Source organism: Apteryx mantelli, chromosome 31 (genome assembly GCF_036417845.1).
Source record: "Apteryx mantelli isolate bAptMan1 chromosome 31, bAptMan1.hap1, whole genome shotgun sequence".
In the NCBI taxonomy this organism is placed as follows: Eukaryota; Metazoa; Chordata; class Aves; order Apterygiformes; family Apterygidae; genus Apteryx; species Apteryx mantelli.
The window spans coordinates 58,140-71,813 of record NC_090008.1 but is presented as its reverse complement, the minus strand read 5'-3'; the positions used below and the strand labels follow the sequence as shown (position 1 = coordinate 71,813).

The window sequence follows — 13,674 nt, the reverse complement described above, 5'->3', positions numbered from 1 at the left end:
GAAGCAGAATATTTATACATTTATTTATAATGAAAGCATGGTTCTAATTATTTACAACACATAGGAAAGAGTGTATGTTTATACAAGTGAGCCAGCAAGATCTTCCAGTGTGCAGAAAGGACACACATTCCCATTTTTCAAACGTTGACCAGCACCTCTTCACAGTCCCCCACACCCGTGGGATTCAAACATCATTGTTCTCCCCCCCCCCACCCCCCAAAAAAAGAGTTCTGCAACAGCCTGCCCTGGCAGGAAAGGCCATAAGGCCATGATGCAGTGCATGTCCATAAGCAATCCAGCAACTTAATTCAGAGGTTCCACTTCCGTGCTCCAATGCAATAACAATGCTTGCACTCAGGTCTCTGGCGATGTATACACCAGGTTGCTGTATTTCTTTGTTAAACCACCATGAAACAAAACTGGTAGACTCAAATAAGCAAATGAGTTAAGAGATTGAGAGAATCTTGGGAGAACCTCATGAGAAGTACTTCCATTTGAACTGCTGAATGGAATGAAATATACAGGGATAATTTGAGAAGATTAAGTACCATGGATAAAGTACCAAGTCCACCTCAGGATTACTGGCAAGATGAACTGATTATTAAAAAAAAAAAAAAAAAAAAAAGCATTTTTTCCCCCTCAAGACATTTAGCTAGAACCAAGAGTTATGGAGTTAGTTAAAAAAAAAAAAAAAAGTTTTAAAGAAAAAAAAATGCTGAATTACAGGAGACACTTAAAGTAAAAACAAATTAAGAATTTTAGGAAGCGTGATCCCCAAATTTTTCAGAACTACTGAATGTTCCTTTCTTTGTTGAAAGTCCAAACATTGAATCCTTGGTCACCATTAACATAATGGGACTGCAAACAAGCTGACAGCAGGAACGCTAGATAAAGTACAAACGCCAGATATATATATAATGAAGTCAGCATTGCTGGCTCTTTCCATTTAAGTTACCCTGGAAAGATGGGAAGCACAGGGGGAGACAGGCTTCCCTAGTTTCTCTTTATAGTACTTCCCCCATTTTATAAGGGACTTCCCATGCCAAAGTAGTATTTCAAGTATTTCTCATAGTTGACAAATCCACTGCAGAAATAAGGATTTAAAAAAAAATGGAGCCCTTTCAAGAGGGAATACTGAAGCTTTAGCTTCTGCAAATGTAAAAACAATGCATACTTGCAAAGTTCATTGTGTAATATACATGCATTATTGCTAGAGGGGAAAAAAAACACATATGAAAATTGCTCTGTAGCCTTTATGGTGCCATCCAAAATGGCATCTGTTGTTTAGCTCGCTGTTGTGAGGAAGGGTACTGGTATCCCAAACTCCATCCCTGTGAAAAAGTACTTGCATTTTTATGGCCACCATGTTCCTCCTCTTCATCTGATGAATCTCCAGCATATGCCACCAATCCAAACCCCTTTTCTGCAGTTTTCATCTTCTTAGCTTGATGATCTAGAAGGGGAAAACAAACAACCCTCCCAAACCCCAAGAAAAAAAGGGGGGGAAAAAAACAAGAAAAAAAGAGAGATAAAATTCCCCCAAACAAGTTAATTAAAAAAAATGTTAATTGTAAATTGTTAGTTGGACACCATTTTGAGGTCACAAGGCCAATGGTCACCCAAGGTCGAAGGCCACACGAAACAGCACCAGCAACAGCACATGTGATCCATCAGAACCATGTAAGAGAACAGAGAAAGAAGAAAGAAACACACAAAAAAGGTAAAGTTAGCAAATGGGTCTAAGTGGTGGCAATTTCACCGTTAGAGATAAATATGTAAGAAAAGTAGAAATTTTGTTCAAAAGAAATCTAAAGAAGGGCAATCTCTGGGACCAATACTGCAGAAAAACTAAGGTTAAACAGACTAACATAATGTGCCTGCAGACCTAATATGAAAGCACTATTCAACTACTAGGAAATTTAGTGATCACATGTTTTTCCAAGTTACAAGTAACTGACGTATGAAAACCCTATGAAAAGATGAAATCTAATAACACTTCTGTTGTTTGCAGACAAGGTGGACATAACTCATGTCTATAAATGCACACCTGAACCATAACTCCCACGGATATTCCTTAGTGACTCTAGAGACAGCCTTCACAATGTAAAGCCACATGATACCTGTATTACAAAACAATCCCATGAGATTCTGTGCCTCAGATGACTGATAGGACAAGAATCCCAGTCTTTGGTCCTTTCACTTAATCACCTCCTCATCATTCATAAAAATACTTAAAGTTTTAAGAGAAGCACCATGTGTGTATAGTCACAATGAACATATATGATTTTTAGAGCAGTGGAATATGAACTCCCTTTCACTTAAAAACACACTGTAAAGAAAAAAAAAAATCACCAATTTGTTTAAATCCATGTAAAGATCAGAGCAAACTTGTCGAGTTCACTTTTCCATATAAGTTTATCTTCTTCATTGCACTCACCATGGTTGCCTGGTAAAGACCCCGCCCCATTTCTTTCTTCAGATTCCGATTTCATCCCAGTGACAGGAAAAGCTGGTGGAGGCATCAACTGCCTGTTAAAATCAATGCAAGTATTTATTATTTTTAAAACAAGCAGAGAGTCAAAAGTACTTTTATTTTTAGTCAGTCTCCATTGCTTTACAGTGCAAACAAAAATTATAACTCAGTCCCTGAGTGGAGTGGTTTAACTTTTAATTGCTCTCATTGTACTTGAGTTGAAAAAAAATCAGGATGAGAGATTAAAAACGGATAAAGATAAGAGCAAATAGAATGTGTCATTCCATTTTATACACAGCATCTCAAAATCTCAAACTTAATGTACCCAGACAAAAATGTGAAACGTGGGATAATGTACAGTTTGGGTTAAAACTCTGACAAAATAATAAAGTTACATGATGATCCTTAAGAAACAATCTCTGGGAAATCTATCACTGGCTCTGTAGCTGAATCTCCTTGTTATTGCCAGTTCTCTCATACCTTAGGTGCTGTAAAACCACAGTTGAGCTTTGAAAACTCCCCAAATGAGTAATAATACAAGTTTCATATTTCACCCTACCTCTTATCTTTTAAGATAAGCTTTTCTTCAGAATCAAAGGTCTGATCATAATCCTTTCATCACTTACCTGTCCCTCTCTCTCTCCTTTCCTGAGGAACTTGCTGGCTTCGATCCTGCTCCATCGATTTCACTCTGACTGGAGAAGCCTGTACCTAAATTAGTCATATGAATGGGTCCATGCTATGAGCAGAAAAACACACGGCATTAGCGAATCTACAACTACAACATAAGCTATAGCTCCTTAACGATAATGATAGGAAACCCAACTTTTCAGAGTATATTGCCAACTACAGAACAGGTTAAGTAGTTCTTCTGACTGTATGTACAGCCACCAAAAAAACATAAGCTGGCCATTAAAGATATGGAAGAAGCTACTGATTGCCAGTCTTAAACAAAATGCTTTATCCTACAAATACTGAAGAGGCTAATGTTGTGTTCCGGCGTGTTTCCAACTAAGATGGAAGAGACCTCATCATCTAATCCATCTTCCCAGTAGTTCAGGACAGATAGCTGCTTAGTTTGTGGATTGACTTACTACCTCCTCAATCAGCTAATTCTGTATGGTATGTAGACCTTACAACATGATAAACTCTGCTGAGACACTAATATTACATCTTGTATATGGGCAGTTACTTATTTTCTCTAGGCAAATCTTTTATTAAGGGTTTCTGCCTATCGGCTTAAAGCCAGGTAGGTAAAATTCCACAGACAATTTAGAATGATGAGGTGGAGAGCGTTGGGGCGAGGGGAAGCCTGCAGGAAGGGGGAAAATCATCAGAAGAGCATTTGCAGAAATTCCCTTTTACTCATATACAAGTCTTTAGAGAAACTCAAAAAAATCACTTTTATTAAAAAAAAGAAAGAAAGAAAGAAAACCCCACAACTGTTTTGTTTAAAACAACAACAACAACAAAAAAACAAAACAAAAAAACCTTTGGCTATCTAAAAAGCCCAGCCAGGTAGCAGAAAAATCTAGAGGCAATCACCACATTCACTTCTCCCTCCCCAAAAAGCCCACTAAAAAGAACCACAAACAAACAAACAAACAAAACCCCCAAATAACCTCCCCCTAAACTAGCCATTGACACCCTATTGTCAGCTCTTTGGCCTGAAGGGACTGCTAATCTTCATGGAAAAAATGCAGGTAAAGAAAGCAAGCTGCCAATGAATCAAATAAGGCACAGTCTAAAAACAGTGCATCTACTCAAAAAAAATGAAGTGCTATATCGCCAGATTTCTTAACAATTACTGCCATCTGCCAAAGGTCTTGAATGTCTGTTTAAAATAAACTGATGGCCTCTCTCTAGCAAAGTTCCATTTTGGTGTTGGAAGTAAAATTGCTGATTTTATTCCACCTGATATCCCAGCAGTCCTGACTCTCTTTCATCTGGTAGCTCCTCAGTGAAGCGTCTCTTTTGACCTTGGGAGTGGGGCTGGACTTGTGGCTGTGTTCCAGCAGGCAAGGTTGTTTTTACTGGGGCAGCAGGAAGAAAAGGACCACTCAGTGGACTCTGGCATGCAGAAGTTAAAAAGAAAAAAGAAGAAAAGCATATAAAGTATAAATTCAGTGTACAGATTCATACACAGGATCAGAATACACATTTAGTTTGTAGAATGCTCCCACCTCAAAGCAGTCACTATTTGTAATTCAAGCTCATTGTATCTACGTAACTATCACAGTCAGCAATAACACTTTTCATATGAGTGATTTCACCCCACATATCCTTTATGTTAATAGGTAGCTATCAAAAAATGCAGTAAGAAGCAGCTGTAGCAGTAATTTAGTTCCTTAGATAATAGAAGAGTGAGGAAAGCAATAGCCAGAGAAATTGTTTATGCATGCCCCCAAAAAGAAATTCTTGACCTATAACCGCTTTAATTACTTCACTGTTAGCAAAGAAACAGTAAGTTGACAACTATAGAGCCAAGGAATTCATCTGTGGCACTACCTGGCCAGTGCTGGCTGGAGGCTGTACTTGAGATATTGGATATTGTGTTGGCACAGGTGGAACTCCTGTAGGCAATGTTGTTAAGACTCCAGGTGCCAATGGTACTGCAGGTGGTACTATGCCTGGTACACCATACGGTGGCTGAACTGGTTGTTGAGGAGGGGGAACGACAGGATAACCAGACTGATACCCATTTGAAGGATAATATGATGGCTGAGAAGGTACACTGTTTATAGCAGCAGGTTGTGCAAAGCCTGGTGTGTGGGGGGGAAAAAGGGAGGGGGTTACCTTCAATTCAGTTAGATTCACAAAAATATTAAATTTATTACCAAACGTAGAAGAAGTTGGGTTCCTTTTCAATTAAAGGAATAAACAGAAAGACTTATACATGTAAAGAACTCTACAAAACCTAACTCTAAGTACAGTGCCACAGACAGAATGCAACTCTAAAGACTTCAGTATTGCTAACATTTACCTGCTAAAGGTACTGCAGTGGTTATCTGATTCACAAATCGAGAGTATTCAGCATGAACCTAAAAAGGATGTTCAAAAATTAGAAAATAAACATCTATTTACTATATTCATCTTCTGCAGGCAAAGGGCATCTTACCATATCACCATAAAACTTACCATAAAAGAGGGCTTTGACTATGGAATACACTACACCCAAAGACACAGTAATAAACTAAACGAATATGGAAGAAAAACTCAGAATATGGCTACCAATCCTGTGCTCTGTGACAAATTTGTATAAAATACAATACAGCAGGATGCTTAACTACGTGCAGAGGACATTTTATCACAGAAAGAGCAGAACGGTAAAGGAATTATTTGAATAGAGACAAAATATTCAAAACCACAAAGCATCTAAAAGCTTTGAGATATTTTCCAAAGAGATGCTGTAGCCTGTGCCAATGCTAACAGACTCTACCTCACAGGATTTTACTCTGTTTTGTGGTAGCCCATTCACACAAGAAAAGTTGAGAAATTAATTCTTCATCTGTGTGAGATATTTATAAAAATTCTCTGTGTCAAGTAAAACCACCTCTTCAGGAAAAATAACAAGTTTGTGGCACTGGACAACGTTTAAAGCTAAAAGCAAATAAAGAGGCACAAGGGAATCTATAGCCATCAGGAAAAAGCAGGATTACTTTGTTTTTATACAGTCACACCTTTTCTTTTTCCCCACTCTGCTCAGGAAGCGTTTGTGTTCCCCCCCCCAAGATTCCACTACTACAGCTTCATTCTGAGAAGTGTCTATTCTACATACAAAAACCAGACAGCCACACTTCAGAGGAAAAACATATTGGCAAGTCACAGCACATGGAAAGTTTTGCTGCGAGCATAAAAAAAATCCCCATTACCTTGGGACATACTAAAGCTATGACAGGCTCTGAAATCTTGTATTTGTACAAGTCCAATACGGTAAAGCTACTCACAGTTTGTAAGAGATTCTCACACAGCTTTTTAGCAGCTGCCAGACCTTCTGGCTTTGGGTGACTGAAAACATATAAGAAAAAAAAAACCACACTCATAAGCATAAACGTTTTCACAAAATTTCAGAGCTATTTCTTGCAACAGCAACCCACTGTCAGATCTCATTCCTTTAATGGGTGATCAGTCACCTCAACAGTACTGTAGTGGCTCTGCAGCTTTTAGCATGACTGTAAAAGCAAGTGAAGAATATTCATCTTCTAAATGAAAATTCAGAATAGTCTAAATACTGCAAGAAACATGCACAGAATGGTGACTTGATTGGTCAATGTGTATGGTATTTTTCTCCTAAAGCTCAACATCACTACATGTCCAAGGAGAATGCAGCTTTACTGTGTTCCCAAAAAAAGCAATGCATTACAATTAAATGGTGTGCATGATTCCTTCCTCCCTATCTTTATCACTTTACAGATCTCTGCTAAAGTAAAAGTTAAAAAAACCTGTTTCATTTGTATTTATTTATCCAGAATTAAGAATTTCTTACACTGAACAAACATTAAGCTACATTCATGACTGCTCACTGGGAATTTTTTTCCTAACCTCTCATACCTGATATAGATGTACATGGGTTCAAAAGCTTCTCTGCCTGATGCTGGTTCTATGCAACCTGAGCCTTTTCCACGAAGAAAGACTTTGGCACCCGTCTCAATTTGAATGTGCTGCAAGTAGGAGCAACCAGGCCCTTCCACCTTTTCTTTCACATTAAATGTAGGTACAGCGTGTTCCAGACCAACAAATAATTTGTCCTGAACATAATGCATCTGTAAAAAGTTACAGTAAAAGAATATTTCACTCCTAGAATTAGGATGTTCATTTCACCAGAGGCTAACTTATTTCTACAGCAGTCAGAACAATTAATGTCGGATGGTGCAGTCAGCCCTTTGCTTTTCTATAAGTAGGACTGCTCTCTCCAATCCTTTTCTTTTAGGAGGCTAGTATTAACCGAGTCTCACTCTTCGGACTCCATCTGATTAGTCCTCCAGTTTTTAACTAAGATACATGTATTTTTTTTTTTTCTTAAACAGTACATTATAAGATTTATCTATTGTGAAGTGTACGTGTAATCAGTGATATTCAGTGAAAGTCACATAAATGAATTACTCACCCCTGACTGAAATGGAGGTTTTTGGCCAACTGCTGGAGACAACTGAGCAATGGGGGCTGGCTGGTGATAGACAGTAACTGTAGCTCCATTGAATGTTGGACTAGAACCTGTGGCAGCTTTCACTACGCCATTAGTAATTATCTCTTTAATTCTGTTAACAGCTCCTAGGTGATGGTACATGAAATCCATTTACATTTCATCAAAGAAATACTACTAATTGTTAAAAATCTTAGCATTCTTCATAAAAAAAAAGTTCACCAATTAGACTAGGCCCCCCAAAATGCTGCTCTTTTGGTTAAATAAAATTGACACACTTCACCATGTAAACATACATGAGATTTCCAGGTGCTCAATTGTGGAAAAAACATAGTAATTTTCCAGACAATCAGATTAAAAAACAGACATCCCTCCCCCACCCCCAACCCCATCCCACACATCAAGACAAGCTAATTTTGAAAGCAACACTAGCTACAGTGATGAAAGCATGTTCATGGATCAAACAGAAGGGCTGAGGTAAGAAACCACACTTTTTTCCCCAAGAAGTGAAAACAAACAGTGCCATATCCAGCCTGTGATCACTGCTGCCCAGATTAACCAAACTGTAAAGTGATTCAGTCACATTCCCATATTCTGTGTAAGGAGATCTACAGGCAAGAAGATCGCATCTGCAGGTGTGGCCCAAAATTAGCATTCCTGGGTTCATTCATGTAAGATGGCAACAAGCCTCAGGGTTCTGTCTCCCTTCCTTGCCCTGATAAAGTTTAACCTAATGTGGGTGGGTGGGCAGTCTAGCCCACCTATTTTAGCAAATGAAAAAAAATGTTTATTTTAACACAGTACAGAATTCACACCTACATAAACGAGTGAGCCAACATATGAAAAACTGTGTGCTGGCAGTGTAAACCACAGTAGATACAAGCCGGCAGGCAGTAGCTTCAAGAGATGACTGAGGCCAAACCAGTGAACTGATACACAGAACAAATGAAAAATTCGAACAGTTTATAGTTTTACTTTCCTCCAGTGGGCATAGGAGGTCTCTGTGCTCTACATCTTAACAGAGATGCAGATATTTCACAAAAAAGATTAATTCTTGGATGTTAAAGGGAAAATCTCTCTGCCAACACACCTATTGTAATAGGATCTCAGCATGTCATTGGAAAATAAACTCATACATAGGAGTCGTACCTGCCCAGTAACTCTGTCCCCCCACCCCCACCTAGGCATTCCTTGTAGTCAGTCAAGAGTTTTAGTCTGATGACTTATAAGATGCAGTACACAACATTTTAGACAGTTTTAAGCAGAAACCTTAGCAACAATGTTTAAATGGGGTCTGTTATCCGCACCTAGATTATTTACAGTTCAAATGCATACCAGTCATAACAGAACCCCTTAGTACTACAAAACTTTCTATTTTAAGTATCACAAATGATCACAGTTAAAAGCAAAACACCTTGTACACTTACGGTCAACCAGCTCCCGTGTCTGACCCTGGACATGAAGATACAGAGGACGATCTCTAGGAGGGAAACCCCAAATATTCTGTTAAATCCACAGAGAACATACAGTAATAGATTCAATGCAGTATCACAGCACTCAATAAACAAAGCTCTGCACTGAAGACTAATCCCCCCAGATATTCAGAAGATATTTATGTAAATTATGAATAGTAAATATTATCATAACAGTAAACATTAGAAACAATCAACAGTCAACTCACCCTACCAGACAAAAGGCACAATGCTTAGAAGAAGAAAAAAAACAAAAACCAAAACCGACCACCTAACCACTCCATGGAAAAAATAAATAAATAAATAAATATATACACAAACCCAGGTCCCACTTTTGCTTTCTCTTCTGCAGTCATGAATCTCCCTCGAGTTGAGACAGCTGCTCCACTCAGTCGACTTATCTATAGACAATTTAAAAAACCCAGTGAAAAGTTTACCAGTAATAAACAAAAGAATAGGCAAAAAAAATTATGTATAAATCGTTTAAGCTAAGGTGTTACGCAAAAAGACTAGAAATCATTACTAAAGTGATAAGAAAATGAAAGGTGCCTGCTAAAGGATACTTGCTACCCTACCTTACTTTCTCATATGACATTTTATTGGACAAATTAATAAAATACTAAACTTGAAAGAGCTAAACCAGTGTCTTAAGAAACATAGCGAGTACTTTTGGAGAAAGAGGAAACAGCTACTGAATACAGTTTACCGCTAGCTCTTTTAACTTTACAAACAGGTGCCCACACAGTGCTGACAACCTTCACAAATCCCACACAGATCTTGAACATACCTCATCCTGAGTCTGTCCTCTTGTCAGCAGGTTTCTGCACGTGAGGGGTACATCATTGATTTCTACCTCTGCCACCACAAGGTCATCTTTACTTTTACTTGTAGCCGGACCTTTTCCCAGAGCCTGCAGCTTCAAAGAAGACCATTGCAAAAGACTACTGGTAGAAAAACTGAGATAAACCATGTAACAAATTGGCCCCAGCAGTCTAAGAGGTGAATATCCTTTTTTTGCTCTCTTTTCAGCTGTTAAATCCACAAGCTTTACAAATATTAGCAGAAAACATTAGTTATTTCTATTGCTTAGCAACTTATGGCTTCACAACCTCAAACCCAGATGAAAACATTAATAGCTCTATTCTGAGGACATTTTAATGTAACGACAATTTCTGTTTTATAAATGGAGAAACAACCAGGTAGAACTAAGCAGAAGAACTGCTCAATTGGACACCAAGGCATCTTATGTGAATTACCACCTCCAACAGAAACATGTCAGATTAATAGAATACGTAGTTCGTACTTCTCTCAATTTCCCTTACATACTCATGGGAATCAAAGTACAAGCACTTTCATACTATGACTTCCTTTTTTACAATGGCATAATACTCTGTGAAAGTCTCCAAGTAATATACAATAAAAATAATCATGGAGTCACAAACAGCTACAGAAAACGTGACAGAAAAGGTGTAGTTAGAACAATGACCTTATACCTTGTTCCACATACAGATGGCTACATAGTACGCCCGCCTAAAAATTCCAAAACACTTTTTGGGACATAAACATAAGACAGTTCTGTAAGAACGGAACTTTCCAGTAACGTGCTAGAAGTATTTATCCACTCTCATAAATATCACATGAAGCACTGCATTAGTATGAGAACCAGAGGACACCTATAAATGACCATAATTCTCATGAGTTTTACAAGCATTCTATTTCTCCATTGCCTCTGCACTTAAAAAAACCAAAAACAAACAAAGAAACCACACCACCACCAACACCACATTCATAGCATTGCAGCCTCCTTAGTTTCCATTCACTGTCTGTCTGAAGTTGTGCTATCATTTAAAAACAGAGTTAGCTACCCTGCGCATATCACCCCTGGAAGTTTCCTAAGTTCCTAAGCAACGTATGTAACAACAACAACAACAACAACAACAAAAAAGCCTATTTTCTTAATTAACTGGTTAAGTTTCTAAGCAATACAATTTCACATAAAATCCCAGAATGCTACCAGAGCTTATGGAGAAAGCATAGCTGGAAATATGAGACACTGTAGTGCCTTCCAGTATTACAGCATGTAAAGTTGTGGAACAGGGAATAGATTTTACTTGCATCTAATATGAATAGATAGATTAACTCAAACCAAGCCACCGTCACTTGTCCTTCAAGAGGTATCATGCCATATCAATGCTGGAAACTTCACATCCTCATGTGGATGTCAAGATTATGCAAGTACTGAGAAGGTAACACCATTTTGCAGCAAAGAATTTGTAAAAACACTTAGGATCACTGATTACAAAGATCAAAGAAATACCCACTACTAAACTACACATATTAGAAAGGCTACAAAGGCCATTTTGGATGCACAACCTATGGAGAACAATTTATGGTGAAAACACAGCAGAGCACATTTGCCATTCTTTCTCATATTATCTGTGAATAAATTAAATGACAAAATAAATACTTATTTGGATGCTACTTCACAAGGCAATCCCTCAGAATGTGCAAGCCAAGTCAAAGAAAGCATCAGCCCAATCACTATTATGCACATGAAAAAGAACGTACAGTAGGCTGTAAAAACATACTTTTCTTTTAACTTTATATTTGAATCAAGTAGGAAGGGAAACTTGAGACAGTCTTCTAATCTTGGTTCTAGCATGGGCTATTAATATGCAGAATAACAAGACTGTTTCTGTTAATGAAGCTGGAAAGCAATGTCTTTAAATTAAGATTTCTTTGTTTAAAACTTAAACATATGCTACTATTCATGACTGGTTTAAGTATAACAATAATTTTGTTTTCAACGTTTTAAACTGATAGTTTTATACAAGGGTTTTTAGATCAGCAGCAAGATTTAGAAAATATTTCTAAGAAGTTTATTATCTTACTAAAGGTCAGTTTGGTTAAGCCTTCCGGAAGAGCAACAAGACTGAACATAACTTGCAGTTAGGCCAGTATTTTACATTATTCAGAAAGCATTAAAGAAAGTTTTCTAATTGTTTTTACTAAAGCCTAATTTAGGAAGCAAAGATCAGTCTTTTCTTGTCTCACTGAGAGATACGCAGAAAAATAATGGTCGCGGGTCTTTGGGAAACGGAGGTAACACTGCCCCCTTCGCAGGCCCAACGTTTCCGGCCACCCACCTTGTCGGCCGCGCTGGGCGCCGGCTTCAGTTTGCCTTTAGCCATTAACATCGCGTTGATTTTCGCGGCCACCGCCGCGGCCGCATCCAGAGCTCCCGAGGGGGCCGCGGAGCTCTCTGAGCCCGCCACGCCGGAGCCGCCATCTCCGCCGCCCGGGAAGGGGCGCCCGGGGAGCGGCGCCGCACCAGGGAGAAGGAAACCTGGAGACGGGCCGGGCTGGTCCCACTTGCTGCGGCGCCTGGGAAACAGAAAGGCCTCAGTCCTCGCCGCCGCCTCACCCGCTGCCTCGCGGGGCCTCCAGGCCCCGCCGCCCCTCGGCGTCACCCCACCGCGACGCTCCCCCAAGCAGCGCCAGCGCCCCGTCCCCGCGCCTCACCCGCCAGCGACCGCGGAGTCGCGCTGCCCTGCGCCGCTCGCCGACATGGCTCCGGCCCGGCTCAGCCGCCTCCGCGCAAGCCTCAACGTCATTTCCGACCTGAAGGCGGCCGCGGGACGCCCCTTCCGGGTGTTGCCATGGTGACCGCGCTCCGCCCACGGCGACGGGAAGCTGAGCAGGGCCGTGAGCTCCCAGCACAAAACCGGGCTCCCCGACCGGGGCACGTCGCCGGGCAGCGACAGTGCGGAGCGGGCCACCACCGGGCAGGCCCCGGGAACTGGCAGGGGAGAAGAAGGCGCGAACACCGGGAGAGGGCAGGTGGACATGGCCCGGCACCGGGAACGACGGGAAGCAGCGCCAGGCAGGCGAGGCGGACCGAGAAGGGGCGGGGGTGGTACCTGCCCGCGCCGTCCGAGCGGATGGCTAGCTTCGGGCCCTCTCTGTGGTTACAAACGGGGCCCCGCCGCGAGCATCCGCGCGGAGCAGGCGGGGAGGGGAAGAGCGATAACGGCCCGGTACCGCTACGCTGCTGCGGCTTCCGGGAATGACGTCAGAGAACGCTGTACACAGGCTGCAGTACGCACGCGCCAGCCGGCTCCGCCCGGTGCTGCGTCACGTGCTCGCAGCGCGGTACTGTGGCCGCGGCCAGCTCACACATGCGCATTGTAACCCTCCGAGTTCACTGCTGCCTCTGCGTGCTCACACACTAGTACTGCAGGCAGCCAGCTCACGCATGCGCACTAAAGAGACGCGCTCACTGCTGTCCTTCCCCCCTCGCACGCTGGCGCTGCAGGCGGCCGCGCACGCATGCGCAATGCAGCCCGCCGCTTTTGCGTTTCTTGCTTAAAATAGGGTTCAAATTTTTTCCCTTGCGGTTTACTGATTAGTGTTTGTTGTAGAGGGTTTCTCAATCAGGAGTTACAGTTTATTACTTTATTTTGTGTGTCTCAATATTTATCAGTCAGGGTTTACAGTTTGCTTATTTGCTGATCAGGGTGCAGGATTTTAAAATCCAACCTCATCCATAAGCTTTAAAGCCCCAACAAGCGGTTGGGTTCCAAGAT

At 40.9% G+C, this 13,674-nt stretch overlaps 1 protein-coding gene and 1 non-coding gene across 5 annotated transcripts; both read right to left on the bottom strand.

Moving 5' to 3' along the window:
- Positions 1 to 4: 4 nt before the first annotated feature.
- KHDC4 (KH domain containing 4, pre-mRNA splicing factor) lies at positions 5 to 12,708 on the bottom strand. Of its 4 annotated transcripts, XM_067313101.1 has the most exons (15): positions 12,611 to 12,708; positions 12,235 to 12,472; positions 9,876 to 10,004; positions 9,410 to 9,489; positions 9,044 to 9,096; positions 7,581 to 7,744; positions 7,025 to 7,236; positions 6,421 to 6,481; positions 5,457 to 5,514; positions 4,982 to 5,235; positions 4,388 to 4,543; positions 3,100 to 3,212; positions 2,438 to 2,529; positions 1,350 to 1,453; positions 5 to 502 (listed from the first exon to the last, which is right to left on the bottom strand). In XM_067313101.1, the coding sequence occupies exons 1-15, from the start codon at positions 12,700 to 12,702 to the stop codon at positions 476 to 478; spliced, it is 1,833 nt and encodes a 610-aa protein (XP_067169202.1). In that variant the 5' UTR covers positions 12,703 to 12,708; the 3' UTR covers positions 5 to 475. The 4 variants fall into 4 exon arrangements, with proteins under 4 accessions (XP_067169202.1, XP_067169200.1, XP_067169201.1 ...); XM_067313099.1 differs by having other exon boundaries at positions 5 to 1,453; XM_067313100.1 differs by having other exon boundaries at positions 5 to 1,453; positions 9,876 to 9,998.
- LOC136994671 (small Cajal body-specific RNA 4) lies at positions 7,331 to 7,459 on the bottom strand. Its single transcript, XR_010886647.1, has one exon. It is a non-coding gene; the product is annotated as a small Cajal body-specific RNA 4 (non-coding RNA).
- Positions 12,709 to 13,674: the final 966 nt, after the last annotated feature.

Excerpts from the sequence above, each read along its gene's own strand:
- KHDC4 (XM_067313099.1), bottom strand. The coding sequence starts at position 12,702 with ATGACGTTGAGGCTTGCGCGGAGGCGGCTGAGCCGGGCCGGAGCCATG. Across the intron at positions 7,237-7,580 it reads AACCTCCATTTCAGTCAGGG|ATGCATTATGTTCAGGACAA; the intron begins GTGAGTAATTCA and ends AACTTTTTACAG. Across the intron at positions 5,236-5,456 it reads CACTGCAGTACCTTTAGCAG|GCTTTGCACAACCTGCTGCT; the intron begins GTAAATGTTAGC and ends CCCACACACCAG.